Here is a 14,579-nt window from a genome sequence, read left to right as displayed (position 1 = left end):
GTTTCAGCCAACAGCAATGTGTACAGCAGCCGGTACTGTTATATCAGAACATGGGGCATATCAGCAAAGATAAAGGTTGCTCATGTTAGAGGGCTGGCTCTGGACTAAAAAGAAAGAATGGATTTCATTTACAGCAGGACTGGATTTTTGTTTTATACAACACTGCCATTTTAAAAATAAAGGTGCATAGGTACATTATGTGATGATTAATGGAGAGCAGGTATCAACAAGAGACATATTTGGGCACCAATTTCGCAAATATTCCCTCCTATCAGCAATCAACTACTAACATATCTAAATGAACAAATGTTGGCAAGATTAAGTTGCTTGGGTTTTAATTTTTTTTTATTTTTTTAAATACTGAGTAATGACTGTTCTTTAAGGACCTTGGGGCCATTTGTACTCACTAAACTGTATCTGGTAAATCCTTAAGAGTGCAACTAAGATTCAAGTTTCCAGACCAAGCTTACGGTCTTCACAGCAAACCCCACCACCATGCACATTCCACCACTCATGCCTATCCCCCAGTTTTCTGTCCCTGCACACCAATGCACATACAGAGACACCAAAGATCTTGAGCGCCTTCGTGACAAGAGGATGGAGGTAGGAACGTGTCGCAAGTGAGGTTAAATTTATTTCAGTTGTGTTAGTGGCCACATACATGCACTTGGGTAATTAAGGCACAAAATATTTGCTTGCTTTTATGTACTACCTAATTATTGTATAAAGCCAAACAAAACTTATAACATTTAACAGCAAGATTCCCCTTATGGCTGTGGTCAGTCTGTCTCTTGCAGCACAAACTAATAAGTTGCAGCTTTAGGTAATATAGGGCTTTTCCCTCACCTGCAGAATCAAGATTTTTTGGTTTTGTTTTTTTGGGGGTTGGCTGGTTTGAGGTTTTTTTAGTTTGCTTGGGGGTTTTTTGTTTGTTTTGTTTTATTTTTTTTGTTTGTTTGTTTGTTTTAAAAAAAGCGCCATTTTTCTTCAAAGAACTGAAAGATCTTGGTTACAGCAGCTCTCCAGGCTGGTACCCTACCTGTATTTAAATGCAACAGGTAACTAGATATGAAAACATCACGCCTGAATGATGGGAGTTAAGAGGTGTTGCAATTCTTCACTGTCAGTGGATGACAGTTTTGATTAAATGTTCTTTCTGGTTATAACACTCACTCAGTTACCCACTCACTGTTATTTCCCAGGGGATAAGCCTAACCACAATGAAGTATCATTAGCAATAGCCACCTCACAGTGCTATAATTCACCCTTCGTAGAAGCCTACCCCAAATGTTTGATGATCTATAGGTTTTCATGCTCCTGCAAGAAACATTTCTGTGCAGAACTGGAACCAACACAACTGGAAGCAGAAGCTTTGCTAGAGGTCAGCTGCAGACCACGGTCCGCAGCTCACAGACCAGTTTTCACTCAAATTCCTGGCAGCCCACAGCAGAGTAGGAGAGACACAAGGGCACAACGCGCTGGGGGAGGCACTGAGGTTGATTTGTGCTTACGCTCAGCTAGAACATAAGGGGACCATAAGAGTAGCTTGCTTACCATCAAGAATTGCCCATTGCCCGTCTATTTCTGTGTGCTTCAGGTAGGAGTCTTCAATAGTTGGGTCGTAGTCCGGCACAAAAATCTTCTGGAAAAACTGAATGGTGAGAGCGCTCTTCCCCACGCCTCCGTCTCCAACCACCACCAGCTTGTATGTGGGGAGGTTTTCGCTGGGAACGGCACTTGTAGCCATGCTTCCAGTGTGCTAAACCTGCTGGAGAAAGAGATCATCTCTGATTTCAGTTAGCAATGAAAAGAGGGCAACACGCACAAGGCAACTTTCATCTGGTGCCGAAGAAGCGAGGATGAAGGCAGTACTCCAAGGCAGCATCCCAGGGGTTTTCCTTGGCTATACCCCCTCCCTGATGCACTCTGACATCCAAAGTCCTTTTGGACAGGAGTGGCAGCATCTACCCTCCCCGACAGCTCTACCACAACCCAGACCCATCACATCGAAGTGCAGACAACCCCTCCGCTGTGGCTTGTTTACTCCTGCGTCATCTACAAGGATCACTAATTGCCACCAAAGGCGTGTGCAAAACTTCTATCATCTGAATACCTTTCCTATAGGGGTTGGGCCCATGCGGCCATGCCAAAAATCACCCTGGGTCAGCGCAGCTGTCAAGTTCCAGATAATTTCCAGTTGCCAGTGACCAAATCCCATTGAGAAGCCAGAGCCTTGCTATTCTTCACTGCTTAACCTGGGATACAGCAAATATTAAATGGTGCGTTACGTCTGCGGGGCCAGAACTGCTGGCAGAACCGGCGGTGATGGATGAAACCGGAGCTCAAGGTCCAGTCCTGGCTCTGCTGGCAGACAAAAATGCACTTAGATACCTTCTTCTCCCTCATTTTCAAGTTTGAGAAATAAAAAACAAGAAGGCAGCAGGCCAGGAACAACAGGTGGTTTTTGTTTTGCCTTTTAAAAAAAAAAAAACCAAACCAAAAAACCCAACCCTGCCATGGCAGGAAGGTTGGTTTCTGTGGCTATGACACAGCCCAGAGAGCCAGGAGAGCAGCTTCCCCTGCAGCGCGGTCACACTGCTCCCTTCATCTCGGGTGAGCCGAGGAGGAACTGACTCTTCAAAGAAAAAAGAAGAAAATTCACCGGCTGGAACCGGGCAACAGCACGTGTGTGTGGAGAAAGGAGAAGAGGCAGCCATTGCTGAATGGCCAATTTCAACACTCAGCAGCGACCACTTATTCACGAAGAAGCCAGGCGAGTGGTTTTGTACGTATGCTGCAGAAGGCAGTGCCCTCCACCCTCCTTCCCCACATGGGCAACAGCGATGCTCACTCAAATCACAGGGGCAATGGGTGGCCATCTCCCAAATTTGAATGGCCATTGCATTTTCAGGGAGGTTTTTCAGACAGTAAAAAAGTAAAATAAAATAGAAAAATCCATCCTAATGATAAGGCTCAAGAGAGGGCAGCTGATTTCCTTGGTATCAGTTTTCTTGACACAAGCCGTACAGCGCAGGAGCAGCTGTGGTGACGCTTTCTGCAGGCACCTGCTCCCATCCATTTTGGTTTTCCCATCCATTTTAGTTTTGCTTGTTCCCTTCTGGCTGCAGGCACTGGCTGGGGTCAGAGCTGAGGGGGGACGAGGACTGCTCTGGGCTACCTGCTCTGGGGAAGCCTCCAGAAACTGCTGGCATTCCGATCTGTATCCCCACTTCCCCACACAAGCTTCTGGAGGCTTTCCCAATAACCACAGGGGTTGTTCTCCATTAAGAAGAGGACTGTAACTTTTTCGTTCTCAGAGACCACTGAGCAAGGCCGATGTACTCGGTGCCGCAGGCTGACCCAGGTGGTGCTTAGGAGCCAAGACTGCAGGGCTGCTGTGTGCACAGTGCAAGCTGAGCCACCAACTAATATAATTTTATTTCAGCCTATAGTATAGAGTATTTTTTTTTCCCCAGAAATTCTTTCATTTTGATATTTTCCAAACAAAACACTTTGACTCTTCATTTCCAAAGAGGCCCAAAAGCCAGCTTGGACCATTTTTCAAAAAGACAAGAGCATAACCCCCTAATGGTTTGATTTCATATTGAAGAAGATATCAGACTTCCAAGTTTATTTTCTAGTTTCTCCAGTCCCTTTCTCCTAAATCACTATTTCAGTTTAATCCAAATGATTGAACCATAAAGGCACTTGCTTGGGGGGTCCCACATTCCTTACTGTATACTGGAGACCCCATCCAAAGAAAGGGCTTTTCACAGTCATTTCACAGCTTTACTAACCAGCTTTTCCCCCCATGACTTACCCACCTTCCCACACGTGTAGGCAAGTGCATGAAAGGAGACAAAATAAAACCAGTTGTGAACATTCGCATTTGAGTTTAAGTTTTACTTATGGGAAAAAGATCCTCCAGCCAAAGCAGCTATATCTGAATTTGGGCTGTAATCTAAAATATAACCCCCCAAAACATTTGCTGTCAGCACGTGACCCGAGATATGCTGTGAGAGCACCATTCAAATCATAGCAATGCCCAAAGACAATATTAAAGACAATGAAATGTGAGTGATTCACCCTATGCTTTTTCTGTCCACAAAGTAGGCATGAGAACAAAGTTTCCTTGCTCTTTCTTGCCTCCGATCACCATACCATAATCCAACTAGTGCCAGCAGGACACAGCTCTGGGAGTTACATTCCCACCTACAGTCACAGCTAAATGTCAAAAGAGAAAAACCCTCCATTTTTCAAATGAGGGAATCTCCTCTCCTCCATCCTGCCCAGCACCGTGTTATGTATGATGACAACGTACAGCTTGCACTTCAGGGACTTCCACAAACACAGAAATAACTTCCCATATGCATAATCTGTATGTTGTGCAGGTTAAATGTCTTGACCCCTAATTAAGGTCACGTACTGTACATTTCTCCTTGAACCAAATGTATAGGAACTGTCTTAGTTTCTCCTCTAAAAAGAAAATCCCGTAAGAGGGAGAGAGGGTGATCACAGAGGTGAGATCGCTGAGGCTAATAAGAGCTGCAAAGACCTTTTGTCCAAGTTAAGACAAGCCAAAATTTTCAGAGCAAGAAGAAACATGATCAAGTCTGCTGGTTTCTAAACTATCTTTGGAGAAATTCTTGGGAACAGCAAGAATTTCCACTGCAAGCAACAGCTGCTGGACGGGGAGGAGACCAAGCACCAGCTGAGATCTCAACCAGTCTTAATGCAATTCCTCACCATAATCCCTAGTTTTAGGGAAAGTAAGCCACTTTCTCATGTTTAAAAGATCACATCATCAACAAGCAGCATGCTTGGCTGGATAGAAACCTATGGATTTCAACTACATTTCTCATTTTTCCTTGGAAGACCAAATTTTCCTTCCACGTAATCCCACTAGGGCCAGATGATTCTCTCAGCCTCTTTAGGACAGAGACCCTGGCTAAAACCCTGCCCCCCCAGCACATCTGACAACCATTTTTTGCTTTGCCCATTGCCAAGATTTCACCCCATCCTTCTCTACACGGCGGAGCGGCTCTGGCGGGGCAGTATGAAAGGCCAATTGTTACTGACATGGCGGGGGACAGGCTGCGGATGTGAAAAGCATACTCCATTTGTGCATGATTTTTTCCTCATCACAAAACCACATGCTACTGCTCAACAGACAAGCGTTACATTTTCACTGACGTTTAGTACCAGCCCCTTTAACTCGCTTCTAAGAAGCCTCGAGCTTGTCTTGCATGAAACGCTCCCCAAAGTACTAGGATAATATTTAGCCCGTTGTACAAACTGTGACTCTGTCCAACATGCTTATGGGTTGAATCGGTGCATTTGCTTCCCATCATTTCCAGAAGTTTGGTCATACTGTATGTCTAAGCTACCAGACTGAGTACTATGTAGCCTGGGGAGAAACAGCAAGAACTGAACTGAAAAAAAAAATAATTAAAAAAAAAAAGAAGTCAAGCACTGTAGGCTGGTTTGTTGAGCACAGACCCTCCATATTTTAGGTGACGTTAGCATGAACAGACGAAAACTTCTATTGAGTGTAAAAGAGCAGCAAGTTTAGATGTTTCTGCAGGGCTGGTTCTACTGCTCATGGAAACACTCCTTCTACTGAGATGGCAGGTCCTGTGCTCCCGACATGCAGTACATAAGGCAAACCCTCTGAAAGCCAAGTTCATCAATCCCTCTATACCTCCACCTGCCCTGATAACCAAAGCAAGAAGACAGCTCATGCCTTGACGAGATTATCATCTAAACCAGACAATAAATCAAATGTTAAAACCAACATATGTCACCGCCTGGAAAACATTAAACACTCCCAAAGGTGTGCAGAGCTTCCGTGCCAGCTGGTTACGTTGCTACAGGCAAGTGCACAAGACTTGGGCTGATTTTCATGTGTTTTTGGCAAGAGTACTGACACAGTCCTCCTCAGATGGGAGCAAGAATTAGCGTGTTTGCTGTGGATCTGACTGAGAAAAACGAAGCACAGACGTTTTTATCTATTGTCTGAATACAAAGCAGCATGTGGTAATACACTAATAAGCTCTGATGATAATCATCTTACAGTTTATATAGTTGTTTATTTTGAAGGAGCCAAGAGGAAGATCCATACCCTACACCGACGAAAGCTGTCAGGGCTCTGGTTAAGTCACTGGAAGGAGGCGATTTATACCACAGTCTTCATACACACTGGCAAGATCTGCGTCCTGACAGCACAAGCCAGTAATGCTGAGACAGTCAGAAATGTGACTACTTCTGGGGTAGGCAGCAAGGAAAAAAGAGAAATGCTGACCCAAGAGTGTCACTGAGGCTGAGCCTCCTCTGCAAAAAGGATTTCTTATGGAGGCAGAATAAACTGTGTAAAACCCCATTTACCTGTCTCGATGCAAGGATGGAGTGGAAGGGCTGAGCTATCCCCTTGGAGCAGCCATGTAATGTAAAAACACCAAAGACGAAGAAATTCAGCTTAGTTTGTGCGACTGGACCCCCAAGCCCCAATGGGTCACCACAACATATAGGTAGTGTATCTAATCCCCATTTTCATGGCAAAACTTGCTCTGAATGCAAGTGAGACAGATCTCAGCTTGTGTAAATCAGTATAATTTCTGTTCATCTGAGCAGAGGTGTGGCCACATACCACAATAATAAAATTGACCCCAGATATTTGATATTCAATGAGTGAGCACTCCTGTCCCCAGTCCCAGCTCTGCTCTCCTGGAGACAGAGCTCTCAGGGCAAAGCCATTACAGCAGGTAAACTTGCTCAGAACCAAGCCCTGGCTTTGCAGGGGAGGTTAGTGCAATTAAAGACACTGTCTCCCTGACAGAGAAGCCCAGCATGACAGTGATTTACTGTCTCCATGGCAACATGTGACACAAATTGCTTAATTCTGTTATGAAACCTCAAGCAAAAGCTGCAGCAAGGTCTGCGTGGGAACCACCAGCTCCCTCCTCCTCTGCTGCAGCTCTCCAAGACTGACAACTTTAGGGAGCCTGCGGCCGCTATAGCAATAGGTTGAGATTTAGCATATACTTAGGTATATGTATGTATGCTGACCAATGCCATCAGCCCATGGCCAAGGGAATTTTTCTATCATCGGCTTGCTTTGGCCCATGGATAGCTCTTCACATACACCCTGCCAGAGCTCTGCGTACCTGAAGACACCAACCTCACCTCAGGCTGAGGAAGACTATCAGCCACCGAGGCTGCCAACTACTCCTACGGTCGCAATTAATAACTCTTCCTTTAGCCATAGCTCACTGGATTACGCCCTTTTACCTGGCCACTTTGCAAGCATTAGCAGCTCCATGCAATGCCTCCAGGGCTGAAACTCTGCAAGATCTGAACACTTCCCTCTCTGTTCCTCTTGCAGACTGCTGGCTGCAGCCACACAACCACCACGACACACCCAAAGACGCTTGCCAGGTACCAAAATACTTCAGCCTTATGTGTTGCAGGCAATCCCTTGGACTGGGATCTACTGAGAACCTTTGAAACATGGGACATGCCCTTTCAGGAGGCAGCTGCCTCCCCTGAGTCATGCCGATCAGGACTGATTGAACTTCAGGAATTTCTCCCTCAAGTTGGCATGACCATGTCCCAAATCTTCGAAAGCCAAAGGACCCACAGAGGTATGAATAACCACCACCAACTATTATTTAATAAAGATGATTACCTCTTAGCCAGGTTTCCTCCAGTCTGTCAGATTTCCTGCTCGGTCAATGCCTCAAAAAGGACACACCAAGCCAAAGCTGGGCTGCGTGCAAGTCTTCAGTGGGAAGTCAGTATAGAAGAGATCCATCATGTGGGAAGCCATAGCCTGATGCCCTTTGTAGTTCTGGCATTAAGTTGTTCAAAACCCATGTGAAATTTCAAAACTCTTGAGGTTTTCTAATAAGGAGGATCCTGCCAGGTGAGAATGTTCTCAACTCCTATCAGCTTCCAGGCGATCTGATGGAGCCCAGCACCTGGCAAGACCTGCACTGAAAATTACAGGCATTTCCTTTTGGAGCAGTGATCAAAGCATTATCATATTGCTACTAAAGAGAAGGGGAAAAAAAAGTCATAAACCAACTGTTGTTTAAAAATAAAATCCTCAACCCAGCAATCAAGAGCTGCAACCAGTTGGGTTTTGAATTTGGGGGATGTAGCTGCAGGTTCTGGAAGCAGCCTCATGAATTTTCCTCCCGGACAAAAAGATGCTGTACCCCAAGGGCTGCGCTCCCTGAACTCCTCACCAGCTTCACATGTCAGCCAGACCTTTTCTCCTTTTCAACCCAAGATCACATCACCTCCCCCACCGCACAGATGCTGCTCAGATTTACTGTAAGAGAAAGAAAACTCACCGGGGGAGTAATGAAGCACTTGAGATTCACACAAAAGGCAGCTAAAGGCAGTAGCTGCCTGATGAATACTCAGTAGTTATTTCAGGAAACATGGAATTATAGCCTGAACAAATAATAATAATAAAAAGCCACGTCACTGGAAATTGCTTAGGTGGTAGGTGCCCGCCCCCCCGGTCTCCTGTCTCCCTCTGCTGTGAATCCTTAAGTGATAAGAAGGAGCCCTTACTGTAGCACTGAGCAGCAGCTTTCCCATGGCCAGGCTGGGCTCAGGGGCTCACTTGTATTTACTTGGAAGCACGTGCTTGTCGGTGTCCTGATCTGTATGTAAATGCAGCACAGCATGCGTCAATCATATTGACAAATGTCATCCAAAATGAACTCCGCTTCCCTCCCCCAACTCCTCCTCCACCTCCCACAACCACTCCATTAATCTTCAGCCTGTTTCTCTCAGTGATTTAGTGCTCTTTTCAAAATACGTAAGAAGATCCCTGTCACTCTGACAAGCCAACACTCGGATGCAGAAGCCAGATTTTTTTTTTTTTTTTCATTAAAAACAACACTTAAGTCAGATTTGGGTCATCTGTAGAGTTACAGCACTGCCGCTACCAGTTTTGTAGGAGAATCCAGATATGCAACCAGAAAGCAGCTATGCAAGATCCATTCCTTGACTCTCAGACCTCCATTAAAACTGTATGGTTTCCAGTCCAGGGGTATCCACTGGAGGCTGATCCAAGCCTTTTGCTAAGGCATGAAATGAGAGCATCCCTGCACATTAGACTGGGGCCTGAGGAAGCAGATGGCTCAGCTACTTTTACTTCCATCACTTCTGTGTGTTTATATCCACCATCTCTTTCCTTACTCATTTATTTCCAGAGCTCCTGGGAGACATCGAGGGATGACAGATTCCTGTATTACTCTTGAAAATTCTTTGCTAGGGAGGCCAGGAATGCCTCTCCTATGTTATCATGGAACAGATGAAGCTGACCTAAACATACTATAGCAAAAAATCAGATAGCCAAGACGTTCCTCTGCCCTGCCCAGCCAGAGATAACACAAGAACAAATTTACAGTGGAGGAAGTGGCTTCGAATTCCAATAGCTGCCCTTCCTGCTCACACAATCCCTGGAAATGGGCAGCTTCCCTCCTACACATCCCAGTCTGCTGACACGCCAATATAAAGACCCCAAATCCACTGCCCTGGGTGGTTTTGCTGCTCTGTTATACTGCTCAGCAAGGTTTCCGAAGCAATAGCCCAGTGCTGTGGCAGCGCTCGGTTGGCAGCCAGATGCTCTGCTGCCTGCACGTGGCCCCGCTGCTGGCGATGCAGCCAGATGTGCAGGGCACAGCCCTCCCGGCCTCGGCTGGCATCGCTCCGGGCAGGCAGAGTGGTCCACATGCAGAATTCATGCACCGCAGAGCTGGGGGGGGGGATCCTGAGCAGTGCCAAAAACTGCCTAGCATGGACTCAGCTTCACTCTGCCTTCCCCACCCACGGCCCTGCATCCCCCTGCCCAAAACAAGGGGTGCTCAATAGTATCCTGACCACGCTGTGTACCTGCACCCTGCCCAGCTCCTTGATGGCTTGCTGCACTGTGGTTTTATGGACATCATGACGTGCAGAGGGCAGGCATGACTGAGCCAACGCACAGACTTCATGGCACCTACGGATGCTTTGGAGATGAATAGAAAGGGTACAGGGCCATCTCATCCCAGTCACCCTCCTGCAAATCAATCAATACATGTGGCTCCAAGTTTGTCTTCCAGTCAGGCTCAATTCGGTATTTAATGCTTTTTACATCTCCAGTGTTGCTACCGGATGTCTTTCGGGATGTAAATGGCTTTTTAAAGACTCCTTTCCCTCCTGGCAAACACACTCTGCATCTCTTCAGACAGCTGTGAAGAGCTGAAGGCTGCGAAGGTCCCTGGTAATAGCATTTCCATGTGGGGACAGGTGAATCCTCTCAAGTCCATGGCTGATGCTGCCAGAGCCTTTTGGGGGAGATGGAGGAAGGTGAGAAGAGTGGGGATCTCCAGGCTATTTCCAAAACCTGTCTCTACTGCAAGTAGTCTTCAAAACTTGACTCATGATTATGTCCTTTCTAGGCAAAAAGACTATTGTTGTCCACATCTTATGGAAAAACAGACAGATTGCCCACTCCCTCTCTGCATCCCACTGCTCCCTGGAATTACCTGTGAGCTATTGAGCAGCACAGATGTTTCTGCAACACTTCTATACCCCAGGGCACAGGGCAGGGCTCTCTGTCAATTTTCTCAGGCTGCTGGGTCAAGGACAGTCCTCCTGGTTCCCCACAGCTCATTTAATACTCATTTACAGGTACAGAAGAGCACAGAGCATGCTAGTCTCCGATGCTGGAGCTTCAGCCGAACTTCACCAGTGTGGAATTCATCTTCCAGGTTTACCCAAACAGGTACCTTGTGGATTTTAGGTACAATTTCATGACTGTAAATCCCAGAACCACGTGGAAGGCTATTTTCCAGGCATTTCCTGGGTCCGTGTCACTACTCTGTCACTTGGAAGACTCTAAGATCTAACCACTGGCCCAGGACCCATAACAGTAATTTTTTCCAGGCTTGTTACAGTGTCTGCCAAGAGCATGTGCCTCTTATTTACGCACAACATGCTGGGGAGGCGACTCCATATTTGGCAAATCCCAACAGGCTTGTCTGAAAGAGGAATGTGGGCAGAGCTCAGGGCCAGGTACCGGGGTGAGGAGTGGGATGGGGAAGATGCGCGGCCCCCTCCTCCGCGCCACACATAGTGACCCACAGCTGCGTGAGGCCACAGCATCCCTGTGAAATTGTCTCAGGACAGGGTGCACGTACACCACCAGCATCCCAGCCACGTGCCAGGCCAGCCCCAGCGCCTCTTCTCAGCCCTTCCTTCTCTTTGGCAAGCTGCACGGCTGTCAGCTCCCTCCCTGCTGTCCTCCTCCTGCTCCCCGCCAGCCTGGGCAGGCCCTCCTGGTGGCAAACACACACCTTGACGCTCAGACCAGCAGGTAACTGGCCAAACCACCCTTGAGGAACAGAATTTACCCATGCATGGCTCAAGTTCTCCCTTCCATCAAACACATACGCCCTGCCAGCACTGGAGAGAAGCATCTTGCAACGATACCCCTTTGGAAAAGAGGTACCGGGATCCCAGCCGGTCCTGCTCAGTACCTGTGCTTTGCTATTGGATGCTCACGTTTCTTCTCAGGTGTCACGAGTGGACGATTCCATATATCAGAGAGCAGCAGCTGAAAGTCAACACATCTTTGAAAACACCCTACGGTTCAGCTGACCCAACTTCAGACCCCTGTGGCCACTCCTCACCCCCCAGTTTCAGCACAGACCTGCATCAGGATACCCTAAGCCTGTTCCTTCCACGCTCAGTCTAAACCCTCTGCCACAACTTTTAAGTCATTCAACTTGCAGCTGCGTGGGAGGGTATATATGTACATTCATTAACATTTCCATTATGCCCCGTGGTTTGGCAGGTGGTGCTGCATTATGGCTTTAAACAGTGCCAGCAAGCAAGTCTACAGCACTTCACTGGATTAGCATGCTATGGGAAATCATACCTCAAAAGTGTCTTGCATTCTCGTGAAGCACCTCCGATGAACGAGGCAACAGCAGGGCTCCAACCACCACTACCTCTGTGCAATCACATCAGAAATTCACTCACAACTTCAGGAAAAGATAAACCCCCTCAAAAATCAATTGCCATTTGGGAAGAAAAAGAAAAGAAAAAGCAACAGCAGAGTCTCTCCCCAGTTAAAGGAAAAGGGAGAGGCACACCCTCCACTGCTATCGCCACAAAGCATCTTTCACACACACCAAACAATAACATCTTCTACTTTTGCCCAATAAACTGGTTCTAACATTCACATGGGAGAAACACACCAAACATGGTTATACTCATTTCAGAAGTCACCCTTGAAGGTACTCAGCCCCCCAGTGCCCCGTGCCAAAGATGATGCCTTCTGTCAATCATCGGGCTGGCACTAGCAGGTTTCTAGAAACCGTACAGTCAGATTCCCCAAGGGGATGCTGTCCCAGAGGGATGAGGAGATGTGCTGGGCTACACCCAACCCACCAAAGAGCTCCTTCCCCACAGCAATGCGGACAACAAATGCGCCACTTGGTATTGGTGAAGGGGCGGATAAGGAACTTCGATCAGACAAGAGGATAAAACATTAGTTAAACACAAATATCACTGCATTTATCCTCATTTACTGAGGCTGGACACACTCGTTTTTACTTAACTGTGAGTTGTCCTACGTGCAGTTGTACCTGCTGCAGTACAGAGCGCTGGCTCCTACAGGCGTACAGGACTTCTGCTGTACCCAGGCGATGGGAAGGGTCGTTTCACAGGTAAGACCACACATGAACTGAACAAAGCAAAAATGGACAAAGTTTCTGCGTAGATTCTCGAGGTCAAATCAAGAGCTACTTTCAAAGAAGAATCCCTGGTCCTTTAGTAGCTCTTCCAGAGCATTGTTTTCATTCAATTACTGTGGTCTCCTATGTGAACAGGTTTCCTTGCTCAGATTCTCCTAAGTTTCAATCCCCTACCGACCTTGGCTAGAGAAGTTTCATAGAAATGTTTAGGTTCTACCATGAGAGCCCAGGAAGATCCTTTCTTTTCTTCGATCCACCACACAGGTAAGAGGTACAGCTATCCTGCTGCAAAGTCACAACAGAGTCAAGACATCAAGGTCTTTTCTCGAAGATACTGGGATGCAGCGCTGTGTTGCTCTGACCTTATGGCAGACCTCCTATGCCAATCCTATGCCTGTATAGTGCCATTGTTTTTAATCGCCAAGCAGAGAGATGCTAGCCTTAGTCTTGGCAACTCAGGTACATCTCTCATTTGTGTCACATTTTAAATATCGGACTCGCAGAAAGAGCAAGAAATTTGGATTTGGCCCTTCTTTGAACGCTGGGTTGTCCCTACAGGACATTCACTCCATGTGGGGATCTTTTTCATACACTTCAGTACATTCAAGGACATTGCAAAAATAAAATTTTAACTGAAAGGCAACTGTAGATATCCTTATGTTTTATCTTGACCTTGTGAGCTATAACACAACATGGGATGGTTTACCCTGATGGTGTCTTGACATGTTTCTGCATATAAAAATCTTTCTATTAAAAGCACAGATAGAGATGGCAGGGATTGCAGCCACTTGAAAAAAAATAAATAAAGCCCCAAAGCATTAAAGGCTGGTAAGGGACAAGATTACTTTCATCCTGCCACAGCATGTTTGAATTTAACCACTGCATCTCTCAGCACTTTTGGTTCATATTCTTTTACCACACAGAGACACAAGTTTGGTACACGCCCAGCCTTAGGAAGGGGAAATGGTATTTTGGGTCATCAGCTCCACCCACCGTGTCCACCCACCCCGCCACTCGACAAGGCTTTTGAAGTGCACCGGTCTCAAACAGAGCGAGAGCACATTAGCCTGGGGTCAGGAGTGTTCCTGACATTGGGAGGCATTTTGGGAGCTGGTTGGGGCCAAGTGGCTTCATCAGCAAGTCCCTTGCCTCCCGTTGCCCAGGAGGACACCCTGCCCAGGGCAGCCTGCCCCTCTGCCCCCACCATGGATGCTAGCAGACACTTGTTCACCTCCTTCTGCAGCTCCTCATTCACTGCCTTGAAGGTGGCAGACCTCCACCCGCTGCCTGAGTTCAGCAACCCTTCACCTCTTTGGCTTAGGTAACTCCTCTTTGTCCCTTCCCACCTCCCAGCTAGACCCATCCACCTCTTTGCGAGCCTTCCCAAGTCCATGCAAACTGCAACTACTGTTATTTTTCTCTATTTTTCCCCCAAAACAGATAAGGCAATCTGACCTCCAAACCAGAGAATTGCTCCCAGTGTTTTATGCAGCAAAAGGATTTATCCTCACACTGCACAAAACCAAACAGATGCTTCAACGCAGCATATGCCTGAAAACACGATTTTGCTCCTTTGCTTTGACAGCCTAACATGTATTCCCATATTCTTGTGAGGCTGGTATGTAAACAACAGGGAGTGACTTGCTGTGCTCAGGAGACCTTAGAAATAGAGTTGTATTTCTCTGCCCTCCCGCATCCAGTAAGTCGTCCTCCTGAGGTTCAAAGAGCTCCTAATCTAAAAATCCAAGGAATAAAAATGGGTTGCTGGAGATCCTTACCAACACAAAAGTAGATTGAAACTGTTCTGTTATTTAATAATTC

General features: G+C 46.8%; 1 protein-coding gene across 8 annotated transcripts in view; it reads right to left on the bottom strand.

Annotated features, from left to right (window-relative positions):
• Positions 1 to 14,579, bottom strand: part of MRAS (muscle RAS oncogene homolog) — a 41,798-nt gene that overhangs the window by 17,035 nt on the left and 10,184 nt on the right. For 4 of the 8 annotated variants that reach the window (XM_087733416.1, XM_087733414.1, XM_087733417.1 and 1 more), the window contains one exon: positions 1,555 to 1,765. In XM_087733416.1, the coding sequence (XP_087589542.1) occupies positions 1,555 to 1,747 (193 nt within the window). In that variant the 5' untranslated portion in view covers positions 1,748 to 1,765. Of the gene's footprint in view, positions 1 to 1,554; positions 1,769 to 7,684; positions 7,950 to 14,579 lie in introns of those variants that run through there. The other 4 variants (XM_087733415.1, XM_087733419.1, XM_087733418.1 and 1 more) reach the window with 2 other exon arrangements.

Source organism: Nipponia nippon, unplaced genomic scaffold (genome assembly GCF_047370975.1).
Source record: "Nipponia nippon isolate SJK-2023a ecotype South Korea unplaced genomic scaffold, ASM4737097v1 scaffold_5, whole genome shotgun sequence".
NCBI lineage: Eukaryota > Metazoa > Chordata > Aves > Pelecaniformes > Threskiornithidae > Nipponia > Nipponia nippon.
Note: the sequence above shows the minus strand (reverse complement) of the source record. Positions and strands in the feature narration are given on the sequence as shown.